Source organism: Hypomesus transpacificus, chromosome 8 (genome assembly GCF_021917145.1).
Source record: "Hypomesus transpacificus isolate Combined female chromosome 8, fHypTra1, whole genome shotgun sequence".
Taxonomy (NCBI): domain Eukaryota; kingdom Metazoa; phylum Chordata; class Actinopteri; order Osmeriformes; family Osmeridae; genus Hypomesus; species Hypomesus transpacificus.
The window spans coordinates 13,731,699-13,745,597 of record NC_061067.1 but is presented as its reverse complement, the minus strand read 5'-3'; the positions used below and the strand labels follow the sequence as shown (position 1 = coordinate 13,745,597).

Sequence of the window (13,899 nt, the reverse complement as noted above, 5' to 3'; positions counted from 1 at the left end):
TGCAACCGACGCAAGAAAGCACACCCTACAATTTCTCAAGAAATTGTACCCTCTCTAGTTGATAATTGTGATGGGAATTCAAGTTGATTCCAAACTGATTTACAAGGCTGTAAATCGCGCAGGCTTATCAGACATTTGTATAGAGATTTCACATATTGCAAATCGATTAAAATCAATTTACAGATATAGAAAGAGGAGGGAACTGACATGCAGATTTTCTGTGTACAGAGAAGCTTGAGTCTCTTGCTGTGGTCAAGAGGTCACGCAGCAGGTCTCGGACAATACACATATAGATAGGAGAATGTGCACTTTCACCTTTGGAAAGAGCAACATGCAGAAAATAGTATAAACGATGAGTGATGACCGAACCACCTGTGTGTTGTTCTTCCTGTGCATTAAGTTGTGGAATGTGTACTGTTTAAGGATATGTTTTGGTGGTTACTATATTTGTATGGTCCAGCTCATGCATATATAATGTCTACCTGAGAAACATGTTTCTCACTCATGCCTATCACTCTGTTGTGGACTGATGGTGTGATCCGAGCTGGATAGCTAATAAACAAAGTCAACTCTTTTTCATTGCGGTGCGTTCCTTTGCCCATCCTCCGACAGAATATCATCTTAACACACAACAATTGAAATCCCCCACACCGCTTTTCTAATCAAACTATTTTACATTTACATTTTCCACAAGTCTGGAAAATACCCTAAAAATAAAAGTGAACCTCACCAAAAGAAGATGCCAAGAATCAAGACAGGGCTGGAGAGGACAAGCTGCAGGATCCTCCAATTACGGATCCAGTAGGCGATCCCTGATAACAGTATCAGGCCCAGTGCGTAGAAGCAATGGGAGAGGATAGTGAATAGGGCTCGTCTGGAGGTCCCTGTCCATTCAGCCCCTTTGGAATAGAATAATTAATATGGTAAGTATAGCACAATAAGTCTGTTAGGATGTAAATTATAAATACAATTATGATTCAGATGTTATTCAAGACAGATGACACTGAGGAAATACAATTACAGTTCATACATTTAAAGCATCATGTACTATTTTATTATTGTGCCTAACCTTTTAAATAACATTTTATTCATAATTGGTACAGGATTAAAAAATTAGCACTCATACGTCGCTAAATGAGGGTAGATTTAGTCTTTGTCAAGTAAATTATGGAGACTACATGCCACAGTGGCATGTTATTTTTTATTTTTTATACACACGCTAGAGAATGCTGCTAGTTTGCTGTCACTTCAATCTGCTGGGTCTGCTGCGCTTGTCAAGGAAATTCTGAAGACACTGTGTACTTGAGGTACTCGAGGCAATGTGTACATTTACATAAATACACCTCTTTCAGCCATTTTGTATTTGATTCAATTGCCTTAAGTAAAAAAATGTAATACTACCGGAGGAACCCTAATAAATATAGCTGCAAGCAGCAATGAATGGGCCAAGCAGCATTCGATATGGATATTCAGTAGTTAAAGAACCAAAGCAAAACATTTAATAAAAAACTTTAATGTCATTTTGAGACAAAATGCGCTGGCTAGATGTAGCAGCGTTATATCTACAAAGCACAATAAATCTGACTCTTCTTGAGTATAAATGTCCTGAGAATGAAACATTATCGTTACCATTATGATTACTGTGGCATACCTGTCATAATCTGGTATCAAGACTTGCTTGATGACTATGGCTGGATTCGATCCTACGACCTTGCATTTCAAAGGAGCACGTCTTATCCCAGTGAACTATTCTGGCTGCTGGGAAATGCTGTGTTTGGTTACTTTATAAAAAAAAGGAAGCCGTTTCTCCCATGGCGAGCTTTGTCAGATTTCACCCAAGAATAAACAGCTGTAATTCAGTCATATTTTGACATATCAAGGCGATTGTGGTAGGAAGATGATTACATGACATGCTCGTGATGACATTATCAAAGTCGCAGAGACAAGGCCTCACGTCCGCTTTGGCATGCTCTTTGTCACAATCGTTTGCGCGTTACTCGTGAACGGTTTGACTCATCGATATATTTTAATAACTTTTTGTTGGCATGGTCTGAAGATGATCTGTTACAATTTTCATGAAAATCAGAGCAACGGCCTAGGAGTTTGAAAAAGTAGCAATTTCTTAAAATACAAATGACGGAAAAACCTTCGGGACGACAATGACGCCATAGGGTTCAGTCGAATCGGCTGCATCTACGGAATCCAATGAAACCTCACTTCAGTGTCATGGTTCAAAAGTTATGGGCGTAAACGCACCTCCAACTTTGACGCTATAGTGCTTCAGGGATCGACATGAAACTTGGTGACGATAATCAGGACACCGTTCCAAATCAGTGTGCCAAATTTCAAAACTTCGCACCAATCGGTCCTATGGGCTGCCATAGACTCCTAGTCCTAAGTATAATAATAAATATAGCTGCAAGCAGCAATGTTCAAGTTCAAGTCTTTTATTTGTCAGGTGCACAGAACAACACAGGTTAGACTGGGCACTGAAATTCTTAAGACAAGACAACGCAAGCACCTGGCATAACATAACATATAAGTACACGGAACAAATTTACATCTATGCTGAGCTTAGATAAGTGAACTTCCTAAATATACAGATAGCAATAAATAAACGACTATACTAAACCTAACACTAAAACTTCCTAAATTACAGATAACAATAAATAGTACGCTATACTAACCCTAATGCACAAAAAACCTGTTTTAACCCTATAACCTATTCTAACCTAAGTGGAGTACAGTGCAATAGTGCAAATTTGCAGATCAGTGACTATGTCAATGACCAAACAGGAGCCTGGTGGCGAGGTACAGTGAGGTACAGTAGTGCAATGTTACTGAAAGAGCAACCAGTAGCTGAAAGTGACAGTGTATAAGTGACTGGTGTGCAGTGAAAATGTCCATATCAGTGTCCATTGAGAAGCCTGATGACCCTTTGGTAGAAACTGTTGTCCAGTCTGCGTGTGCGCGACCGGATGCTGCGGTGACGCCTGCCAGAAGGCAACGGGGTAAAGACACTGAAGGATGGGTGGGAACAGTCTCTTAGAATCCTGTTGGCTTTCCTTAGGCAACGTGTGTGGTAGGTGTCCTGTAGGGCTGGGAGCTTCCTGCCAATGATGAACTCAGCAGAACGGACCACACTTCGTAGGGCCTTGCGGTCCCGGTCTGTGCAGCTCCCATACCACACTGTGATACAACCAGTCAGAATGCTCTCTATAGTGCATCTGTAAAGGTTAGTGAGGATGACTGAGTCCATACCAAACTTCTTCAGTCTCCTCAGGAAGAAGAGGCGCTTATGGGCCGCTTTGACCATCTTGTCCGTGTGAACAGACCAGGTGAGGGGCCAATGAAGGGGCCAAGCATCATTCGATATGGAAATTCAGTAGCTAAAGAAGCAAAGCAAAACTTTTCATAAAAAACATTCATGTCATTTTGAGACAAAATGCACTGGCTAGATGTAGCAGCGTTATATCTACAAAGCACAATAAATCTGACTCTTCTTGAGTATAAATGTCCTGAGAATGAAACTTTAGCGTTACCATTATGATTATACTGCTAGACAGCTACTGTGGCATACCTGGCTTCGCTAAACAGATAATCTGGTATTAAGACTTGCTTGATGACTGTGGCTGGATTCGATCCCACGACCTTGCATTTCAAAGGGGCCCGTCTTATCCCAGTGAGCTATTCTCACTGCTGTGAAATGCTGTGTGGCTAGCACTCCTGTGCCTCTTCGCCTTGGATTCCACACACAAGGGAGAGAGAGTTCCCAGTGGTTTGAATCTATTTCTGAGTGGGACAGGAGGAGAGGTGATGCGGGAAGTTTCTGCCTCGCTTTTTTTGCTTTTAATCCTTGGTGCCAGTCCCATCTCCGATGAAGGTAGAAGCGGCGCCAGGCCTCTTTGGTTTAGCGCCGAGAGCAGGCCATGACTCATCCGGTCCACCGGCCGGTGGAAAGAAAGCTGGTTCCAAGGGTGGCTCATCAGCCGGTAGCTTAGCCTCCGGGCTAGGTAGCATGGAATCTATAAAGTCTTTGATCTCTCTGATATCTAAGAGGGTTCTGACTCTTAGCTCCAGTCGACTATCCTCTGAGTAAGTTGTTTGCAGTCGTTGCAAGCCATAGTTCTACAGGGAACAAGCTTTAGCTTGCTTAAACTTGATTGATTCTCTCAAAAACTTCCACGACGGAGGATGCCCCCGGACCCCTCTACTAAAATGTAATTGCCCCCCCCTACTAAAGTGGGCTAGAACCAGGGGCCTATTCCATAAAGGCCGCTCAAAAAAGCTAGACTTAAAGTCCTAAACCAGACTTGAATAAGTTTAATTAGTCAAGCAGGGCTTAAGCAGTTCCATAAAGGCCAAATTCAGCTCACGCAGTCCTACTAATTCAAGTCAGATTTACGTAGTCAAGCTAAATGCGCGTGCACCCTATTTTTTTACAGCCCGAGAGGTAAAACATGGATCATACAATCCACCACGGCAAAAGCAATGCACACGGCCACATGACTTCTTCCAGAAAGAACGTCCCCTTTAAATCGTGTACAATGACAGCTCCCTCATCCACCGCTTCAATCAAAGTAAAATGACACGCCATGATTGATGTCATGAACGATAAGACCTTTGTTGATAAAAAAAAATACCCTCTAAACTAATCTAAATTGATTTTTTTGACATTGTTTAAAATAAATAGCCTACTATTAATTAAAACATTATCCAGTAGCCTAGTGCTAACTTTTTAACATGGGTTTTGTGTCAGGGAAATGGAGGGCGGATTTAGGTTTGTTTTGCAATTGTAGGCTACTGTTAACAATTATATTGCTTTGATAATTATACTCGGATAATTTAGATTGAGATGTAGGCCTATGCCTGATGCCTAAACATTTGAAATCACAAACTAACATCCATACATTTAACAGCTATGGTGCGTAGCCTATCAAAGCATTGTTCATCATTGTTTAATTCATTAGGCTAAATGTTGTAGCCTACGTAGTCTATTTACGTTGATTTTCTATCAATGTTGAACTGATGAGAATAAGAAAATTAGAATATACGTCATCATCGTCTTCCCGTTGGGTCAGTGTTACAGGGACGTTTGGTTAAGCACCAAGTCACGCTAAGCCTGACAGTTAGTCTGACCCTGACCAGACTAGTTTCATAGCCTAAGTTGCCATAGTAACCAAGTTCGAACTACGTTGAGCTAGCTTTATGGAACCGAATGAACAAGAAATGAGTCCGACTAACTGACATAAGTTTGGCTTATTCGGTAAACTCGCTTTATGGAACAGGCCTCTGGTCTGTGTTACTACCATTATTACTGCACACTACAATAAATTGATTGAGAATCGCACACGAGATCAAGATGACATGCTAAACACTACTAATAGTATAAAGCAATGTGTTTTTTGGGCAGCTGAAAAATCTGTCTTGCTCCTTAATCTTAACCAGCCGCCTTGGATGGTGAGCCAAAAAGTTCATTTTGGACCCTGGATGGGGGCATTGTTCCTACTTGTTTATGGATACCCTTTTGTCCTTTCATTAGACAGGAGAGGAGAGGATATTAGGATCATGAAAGAGAGGAAGTTGGGGCTTGCGGTATAAATACATACTGCAGAAATAGTATATCATTTTTTTTTTAATAAATAAAAATTATTGTTGCACACAACTACTCAGTCCTAGGTAATTACAATTTACACTACCGTTTTGGTGCTTAGTTACTGTACATTTTCAAAAGAAAATCAATGATATATAAACTGCATGCATATGTCCTGATGGCTAGTTTTATCCTGTTTCAGTGTGCGTGCATCATGTGTGTAGTATACTCACCTAAGACAAATGTGTTGATGGCAATGCCTGAAATAGTAGCTCCAACTATGAAGCGGAGAGCTATATAAACATATATGTTGGGTGAGAATGCGGCCCCCACGCCAAAGAGCAGCTGAAGGAGCAGGGAGAAGAGGATCACAAAGCGACGACCATACCTGCAGATAGAAAAGGAGAGACTGTACATTACCTAGTTTACAGGATTTTGACTAAGAATACCTACCTACATTCCCCACGTTGATGTTTACACAACACAGAGAATTTCGAGTGGTGTGTTTTTGTACATATGTACTCCAGGGGGGTATTCTAGAAAGCGGTTCAAGTGAAAACCCTGAGTTGTATAACCCTAAAATTAGGCATACTCTGGGTTTTCCGTTCCAGAAAGAGAGAGGTAACAAAAACCTTTGGTCAGTGTCCATGGTAACTTACGCTGTGAACCTAACCTAATCACTAGCAGGTTTTCCATGACAAAGTCTGCATTTCTACCTATCCCCTCCCACTTTCTGAGCCAGATACAGTTGGCAGACAGGGGGCGTCCTTTCCTGGTTCAGCCGACTGATCTCGAACTTAATTTAATTTGCTTAGTTATACACCGGGAGAGGATTTTAAGACTGCAATTCGATGTGCTTTAATTCCCTGATGAATACCTAATTTAATGTGGATTACTCAAAGTTGACATGCCTGTTTCTTTTTTTTTGTATTACTCTATGTATAGTAATATTTTATTTTTGTTGTAACATGCACACCATTTCTGTAAATTACAGGATAATGAGTAATGTAATTAATTTCAGACTTTCTAGCATAGGCTTTAGTTTAATAGGAACAATAGAAACAGAACCAATTTGTTAGGTGGTGTTGCGCCCAGTTTTCGCTGGGTGAGGGGCTAATCACTAGCTAATCACTAACGGAGCTAGCTGGAAATCAATCAATTTTCCTGAACCCCGTGGGGAGGAGAGCCACAACATCATGGCCACCAACAAAACTCAGCAAAGATTGTTCTTGCTCCGGCTTTAACTTTTGGATATTAGGCAGCGTTGCCCCAACGGACCAAATGGCTTCGCTCGCATCTTTCTCCGCTGCTATTACTGAACTACAACTCAAACTAGCGCACAACATCAATGTCATCGTTCTCAGCCACTACCTCTATTTTCTGATTGGACCAGTAAAAAGTGGGACTGACTGAGGCTAACGTCAAAACAGTGTAACGGGGACGCAGTCCCACTCAGATGGCCAGTTTAAACAAATCAGAAAAATAATCGGACCAGCTGGCTAAAAGCAGAATTCCCATTTCTCTTGAAAGCTGCCCTGCTCGACTTTTTAGATGTAGAATTGACTGTAAAACTGTAAAATTATGAACTTTGTGACATGACGTGAAGACATGGTTGCCGCTCGACTGCGGTCTTTACCGGGCGACATTCTCACTCAAATTTCAAGACTTTTGTGACCCAAATAAAAATGCGATGATCCCATTGATCTGATGTGACAGATCAATGGGTAATCGCTTTCTCTCTTTAAGGCTGTTCTCCTCGACCTTTTTGGTGTTTATAAATCTAATTATTTGTATTATCCGTGTGGTCCTTTTACCATTTAAAATGCTATCCTTTTCCGGTTTTCTGCATGCGCATCCCGAATGTTTACAAACAAATAATTGGTCTATATGCCGAAATCCCAGACCTAGTACAGAAGCAAAATGAAAAATTAGTGGAAGTACGTAGGAGGACAGAGTCAGGCTACCGCAACTCGCAGCATGTTCTGAAATTTACGACCGTTACGGCGAGATGAAGGGATTAGCGCAACTATTTATACCATGGTCTGGGTGAATAATCGATTCTGATTGGCTGCAGGGGTGTCCATTATCGGGTGATAATGGACACCGACTACGTCATTGCAGCAAAACTGTATTTTCACCGTTCTAAATTATTCCACTGGCAACCTAGTATATGAGCCTGTACAAAATGTCTGAAATAAGTAACCATAACAACAGTGTCCGAGTCAAAGCCTCCACATTTACAACTTTGAAAGACTTTAACAAGAAGCTAACTTGTAATTTACAACAATGAGTGACTTCAATATTTATTTTAAACTATTTGAAAATGTTACCTTTCTGAATGTACTGTGTCAGTGTCACGTAACCGCTCATCTCACATGCCATTTGCTATTCACCTCGCTAGTCAGTTAACGTTAGCTTTTGGGCTAATAGCTCAGCCAAAGGAAAGCCAGTGTTAGTTCTATGAGCTGAGCAAACTAGAAATATCACAGTTGGCTAACGTTGAAAAACGTTAGATTTCTATTGCAAAATGCCTTAAAACATAAATTAATGTTTTTAGAAAAAATCGTTGGCAAGTGACCATGGAATAAGCGGGATAATGCCCTTCGAGGTGTCCAATATCACCTGATAATGGACTTTGCGGAAGCAACCGTACACGGGCAGCGGACATCCTCCGCATCGTCCATTATCAGGTGATATTGGACACCTCGTCGGGCATTATCCCTTACATATTTTACAGATATGTTTTACATGCTGGGGTACTGAGTATTTGACCAAGGTGTAATGGGTTCTACTTTTGAGATAATCGTTGTGGAGATGCTTACTAAGAGAATGCACTTAGTTATATGTTAATAAGGTGTACTTCTAAGCATAGAGCCGACTTTGAATATTACTGCCCTATGCTAGGTATTTAACGTGTTGGTGAGGATTGTCCTGACCTACATGAAGTAGCTGACTGTGAGAGTAACAATTTACTATAAATTAGTAAATCAGTGACTAGTAATGTGAAACAAACTTAATGTGAAACAAAGGGTAAGAAACCATGAATGTAATTTGATTGAAACAAATGAAGCATAGCGCAAGTTCAGTCAGGCAAGACCGCACTCGGGCATCTTTGACAATGTTTCACTACTAACTCCCCTCACTACGAACGCTCTTCTTTCCCTCTTTCTTATGTTGGGCTGTCGTATGGTTCGGTTTGATCATCGCTCTCTTCTATCAATTAACGCTGTCGAAGAATCACATGATCCTGCCTTTAAATGAGATTCTCTCCCCGTGTAGTTTCTCCAGGCTATCAAGTGCGCGACCCTCCACCTCCCCGTCGCCACCCGGTTCCTGTTTCTGTCTTCGACTCGTTGGTCTTCGGCTGCCGCCACCGCCACCAGTGTCTGGACTCCGTGGGGGATTCTTCTCGGACGTCGGGCAGGTGCCCTCTGATCTATGATTCCCCATGGGGTCTAAGCTCCAAACATTGTAGTACAATTATCATTCTATAATAAACATCACTGTACTGATACCTGGTCTCTCCTGATTGAATTGGCAATAATGAACATTTAAGCATGTACAATAAGCACTAGGGACAGTTGGAATGTTATTTAAAGGTAATGTAATAAAAGAGAAGATTTGGGAAGAGAAAAGCACGGTTCTGTCTTTATTCCTGTTAATACCTACCTGTATTTTCCAGGAACTGAAAGGCAGCAAACATCAATTCAGTCAGATGTCTCCGGTAAACTTTTTACCATTCTTTAGTTGGGTGTGCTTTGCCTTCGGCAAGAGCCCAACCATTGTTATCTCACATATATATTATTATTATTGTTTATTTCCGCGCCCCTAAGGCTCAGTCAATATTTGGACGACATAGACAACATAGGTGTCAAATTGTTCGTCTTGGTCACAATTGTGTTCCTTCTATTCGGATTTACGTTCCGTTGCACAGTTTAGGAGGTTGCAACGTTTTTGTGGCAAAAAAGTGCCTTTAATCGACGAAGGTAATATGTGCTAGCTACGTCACCACGTCAACACACGTTAGCAACGACGCATGAATACAACATGATAGAGACGTTCTAGCACACAAATTGGAGCTTGGATTATGAGTGAAAAATACAACCCCCAAAAATGTCCAACCATTGGACTTTGTTGAGAAAGCGATTTCGAGTGGAACTGCCATGTCGGATTTTTGATTTAGGTCGTCAAAGTCTTTGTAATTTGAGCGAGGGCGGGTTGCCCGTGAGACAACCTAGTCTTTTAAGCAGCAGCCATGCTAGAAAAGCGTCATAGTAGTATTTCCGTAGCTAATTTTATAGAAAGAGGGCCATTTTATGACGATATGACTATTGTCTAGACAGCCAGGTGGTAAGAATTTTAATGTAGGTTGCTGTAAAAACTTTGATTTGTTTGCTACCTGAGAGCCCCTTCAGCCTCCATTGACGATTGCGGCAGCGACAACAGTGTTGTCATTGTCGACAACAGTGTTGTCGATCTGCGTCTGATGAGTATTTTCTTAATTTCGTACCAGGGTCAATTCTACATCCAAATGGACAGCAGTGTTTTGCAAAGACAGCCAGCGGGTCAGCATATTTTTGTTATTCGTGTAAAACTTGGAATTTGAGTGACACCGAGTCTTGTTTTGACGTTAGCCTCAGAGTCACAGACTCGGCTCGCCCACTGGCAGTGTGTAGTAATAGGCTACAGTATTGTCTTCAATGCCACAGCTAACTTTATTATGCCAAAAGGCAGAGGCAACCAAAAACGCCGCAGTACATAAACGCGTTGCAAAAACGAAAGCACGCACACCATAAATGCGGCATCCAGTTTTCACAACGGAAGTTTTCCAGGCCTCTAGGGGGAGAGCCAAGTGGAACATCTTGATTTTCGGCCCCATTGAGCAAGAGAGAAAGAGAGAGCATATGAAAAGTTTGGATCAACATCAAAGTCCTCTGAAAAACTGTCAAAGAGGAGGGGCACATGTAAAAATGAATACTAATCTTTTTATGTCGCCTCATTACTTCGATTTTGGTCCTATTCAAAACAAACTTCTCATCTGCCCTCTCTGGTTCTAAAATCACGCTCTTTTACTTAGCGCTCCCACTGGCCTGGAGCACTTCCGTTGTGTTATCTGGATGCAGCGTTTTTCTGTTTGCATTTGTTTTCGGGGTTTGCGTGTTTTCCTTTTTGCAGCGCGTTTCTATATTTGCAGCGTGTTTATGTATTTGGTTGTGTTGTGTGTATTTGCAGCGTGTTTCTATATTTGCAGCGCGTTTGCTGAATGCTGCACATGTGTGGTCAAATACATGTTTTCTTAATTTGTTTGTGTATTGTCAATTTGCTTGTACTTTGTATATTTGTAGCGTGTTTGCACATGTCTGCCACCGTAATTATCCCTTACAAAAGAAACATTCTCATTTCCAGCGATTTACTGATGGTTTACTGATTTCAAACAATCAGTAAACCGGGATAGCAACAGCAGCTAGCTTACCTCTAGCACTCTGCTTTTGAATTAGCCATGTGCCCCTAAATTAATAACAAACCTATTTACGTTATGGGGGGCTTATGTTCAGTTAGCAGACAGTACTATTTGAATCGCAATTCCATCTGAAATACTGCCATTGACAACATTGTTACAGTAGCTTGTTTCAAGATGGTTTCTTGTTTCAAAGGGTGTTCTTAATGAATTATGCAATATGAGTAGGCTAAATGCTTGAAAATATCACTAGATGGGAAAACGGACCAACCTGCAACCGACGCAAGCACACCCTACAATTTTCCCAGAAATTGTACCCTCTCTAGTTTGAGTTGTCGTTCTGTAATGGCGGCGGTGAAAGATAAGAGTTAGGCCAATGCGGTCTGTTGTGGCAACGCTGCCGAATATCCAGAAGTTAAAGCCGGAGCAAGAACAATCTTTGATCCCCACGGGGTTCGTTCTGATTTTCCAGCTAGCTCGGTTAGTGGTGAAGGCTGTTGGCTAAGGCGAACGCTAGCGAATGATTATGCCAGATCCAGAGTGGATCTAGGCAGATCCAATAGTTTTAAACTTCAACAGAGTACCCGCCTTCAAGGAAGTTAACGCTTGTCAATGGATAGAGCCTAGACTCTCTGTACAAATGAAATGTACGAGAGTCTGGTTAGGACCAGGCTAGCTAATATTGACAAACAACCTAAACTAATTCCCCTATGGTTTGAAGGAAGATGGGAAACATTAATAATACAATATATTGTATTATTATACTAATATACTCCCTATCCCCCTCCCATTTCTCCTCTATTGTAACATCCTCCCTCCCTCCCATTGACGAGTTCTCGTCCCACCCGACTAACACTGCCACCGACACCTTGTTAACCACTTTAACTGCATCACTTGACTCTCTGTCCCCTGTCAACCAGGCCTGCACGATTTTCTCCCTCCTGCCCGTGGCTTATGGATGTTATTCGTGAAGAACGGTCCACCCTTCGAGCAGCTGAGAGGAGATGGCGCAAGTCCAAAGACGGTCTGGACCTTGATAAGTATCACTCCCTCCTTAAATCCTTCTCTTCTCACATAACTGGTGCTAAAATCCTCTACTCAAAAAACCCTCCCTTAACCCTGCCGTCCTCCAGAACTACAGACCGGTATCACTGTTAACCTTCTTCTCTAAAACAATTGAACGTGCTGTATCTAACCAACTGTCTAACTTTCTTTCTCAGAACCTGCTTGACCCCAACCAATCGGGCTTCAAGACCGGCCACTCCACAGAGACTGCCCTCCTGTCAGTCACCACTGCCCTCCAGTCTGCCAGAGCGGCTTCGAGGGCATCCGTCATCATTCTGCTGGACCTTGCTGCGGCGTTTGATACGGTTAACCACTGGGTAATCCTGGGGAAGCAAACTGTCAGACCCCCGCCAGCTCTCCACTGGTGTCCCACAGGGCTCCGTCCTTGGACCCCTCCTCTTCTCTCTGTACACCACCTCACTTGGACCAATCATCACCTCCCATGGCTTCTCCTACCACTGCTACGCTGACGACACGCAGCTGTACCTGTCGTTCCCCCCGACCGATCCGGGGATCTCAGCTAGGATTGAGGCATGCCTCGCAGACATCTCCGCCTGGATGACCGAGCACCACCTTCAGCTGAACCTCTCCAGAACAAAACTTCTCATCCTCCCGGCCAAACCCTCCATCTCCCACGATCTGTCAATCACCCTGTGATCTGCAACGGTGACCCCTTCATCCTCTGACAGGAACCTTGGGGTTACCATGGATTACGAGCTCTCCCTCACGGCCCACATTGCCGCAGTCTCCCGGTCGTGTAGATTCAACCTTTACAACATCCGGAAGATCAGGAGATACCTGTCTGAGCACTCCACCCAGCTGCTAGTCCAAGCACTGGTCCTCTCCCAGTTGGACTACTGCAACTCGCTGCTCGCCGGTCTCCCAGCATGTGCAACCCGCCCTCTTCAGAGGATTCAGAACGCAGCGGCCCGCCTGGTCTACAATCTACCCAGACGCTCCCATGTTACCCCGCTCCTCATCTCTCTCCACTGGCTACCCATCAACGCCCGTATCAGATGCAAGACCCTGGTACTGACCTTCCATGCAGTGAACGGGACTGCACCCGACTACATCAAGTCTCTCCTGCAGCCTTACACCCCCACCCGTCACCTACGGTCTTCTTCAGACAACCGCCTGGTGGTCCCACCGCTCAAGACCGCCCGGTCCCAACACAAGCTCTTCTCCTGCCTGGCCCCCCAATGTTGGAACCAGCTCCCCACCTCCATTAGTGACACTGACTGTCTCCCCACCTTCAAGAAAAGGCTCAATACGCATTTGTTCCGGGAGTATAATGGCACTTATGAATGCTTGATTGGACCTGATGTTAGTTTCCTCCAGGATCACAATGACTCTTATTGAGAGACTTGTTGCTTTTGTAGGTTAGTTATAACGTTAGTTAACTCTTGAACTCTTGTACTCGCTGTGAAATATTTTTACTGTTGATTGCTCTTCTAAAGGTACAGTCTTGCACTTTTTGGGGGTTCATGTTGTTTTAATTTGTAACTTGTATAACTGCATGCTCTTATGGGTCTTCCCTTTGGCACCTGTTTAGTTTTTCACAATGTATGCTTCATGTTTTGGCTGCTTGCAATGTTTGGGACTACCTCGTTGTTATGATCAGTGACCTATGCTCTTTTGTAAAGCTCTCTCTTGGAAGTCGCTTTGGATAAAAGCGTCTACTAAATGCATAAATGTAAGTGTCTATGAATTTGTATCAATTAGATAGCCTACTCTTTGGCCTTGTTTTTATACTTATTCTGAAAGAGTTGATATTATTTTTGTT

General features: G+C 42.8%; 1 protein-coding gene across 1 annotated transcript in view; it reads right to left on the bottom strand.

The window, feature by feature from the left end:
- slc22a13b (solute carrier family 22 member 13b) overlaps positions 1–13,899 on the bottom strand; it is a 126,192-nt gene that overhangs the window by 87,200 nt on the left and 25,093 nt on the right. Inside the window, exons 3-4 of the mRNA XM_047023464.1 lie at positions 5,827–5,981; positions 731–899 (exon numbers count right to left, since the gene is read on the bottom strand). Coding sequence (XP_046879420.1) covers positions 731–899; positions 5,827–5,981 — 324 coding nt within the window. The remainder of the gene's footprint in view (positions 1–730; positions 900–5,826; positions 5,982–13,899) is intronic.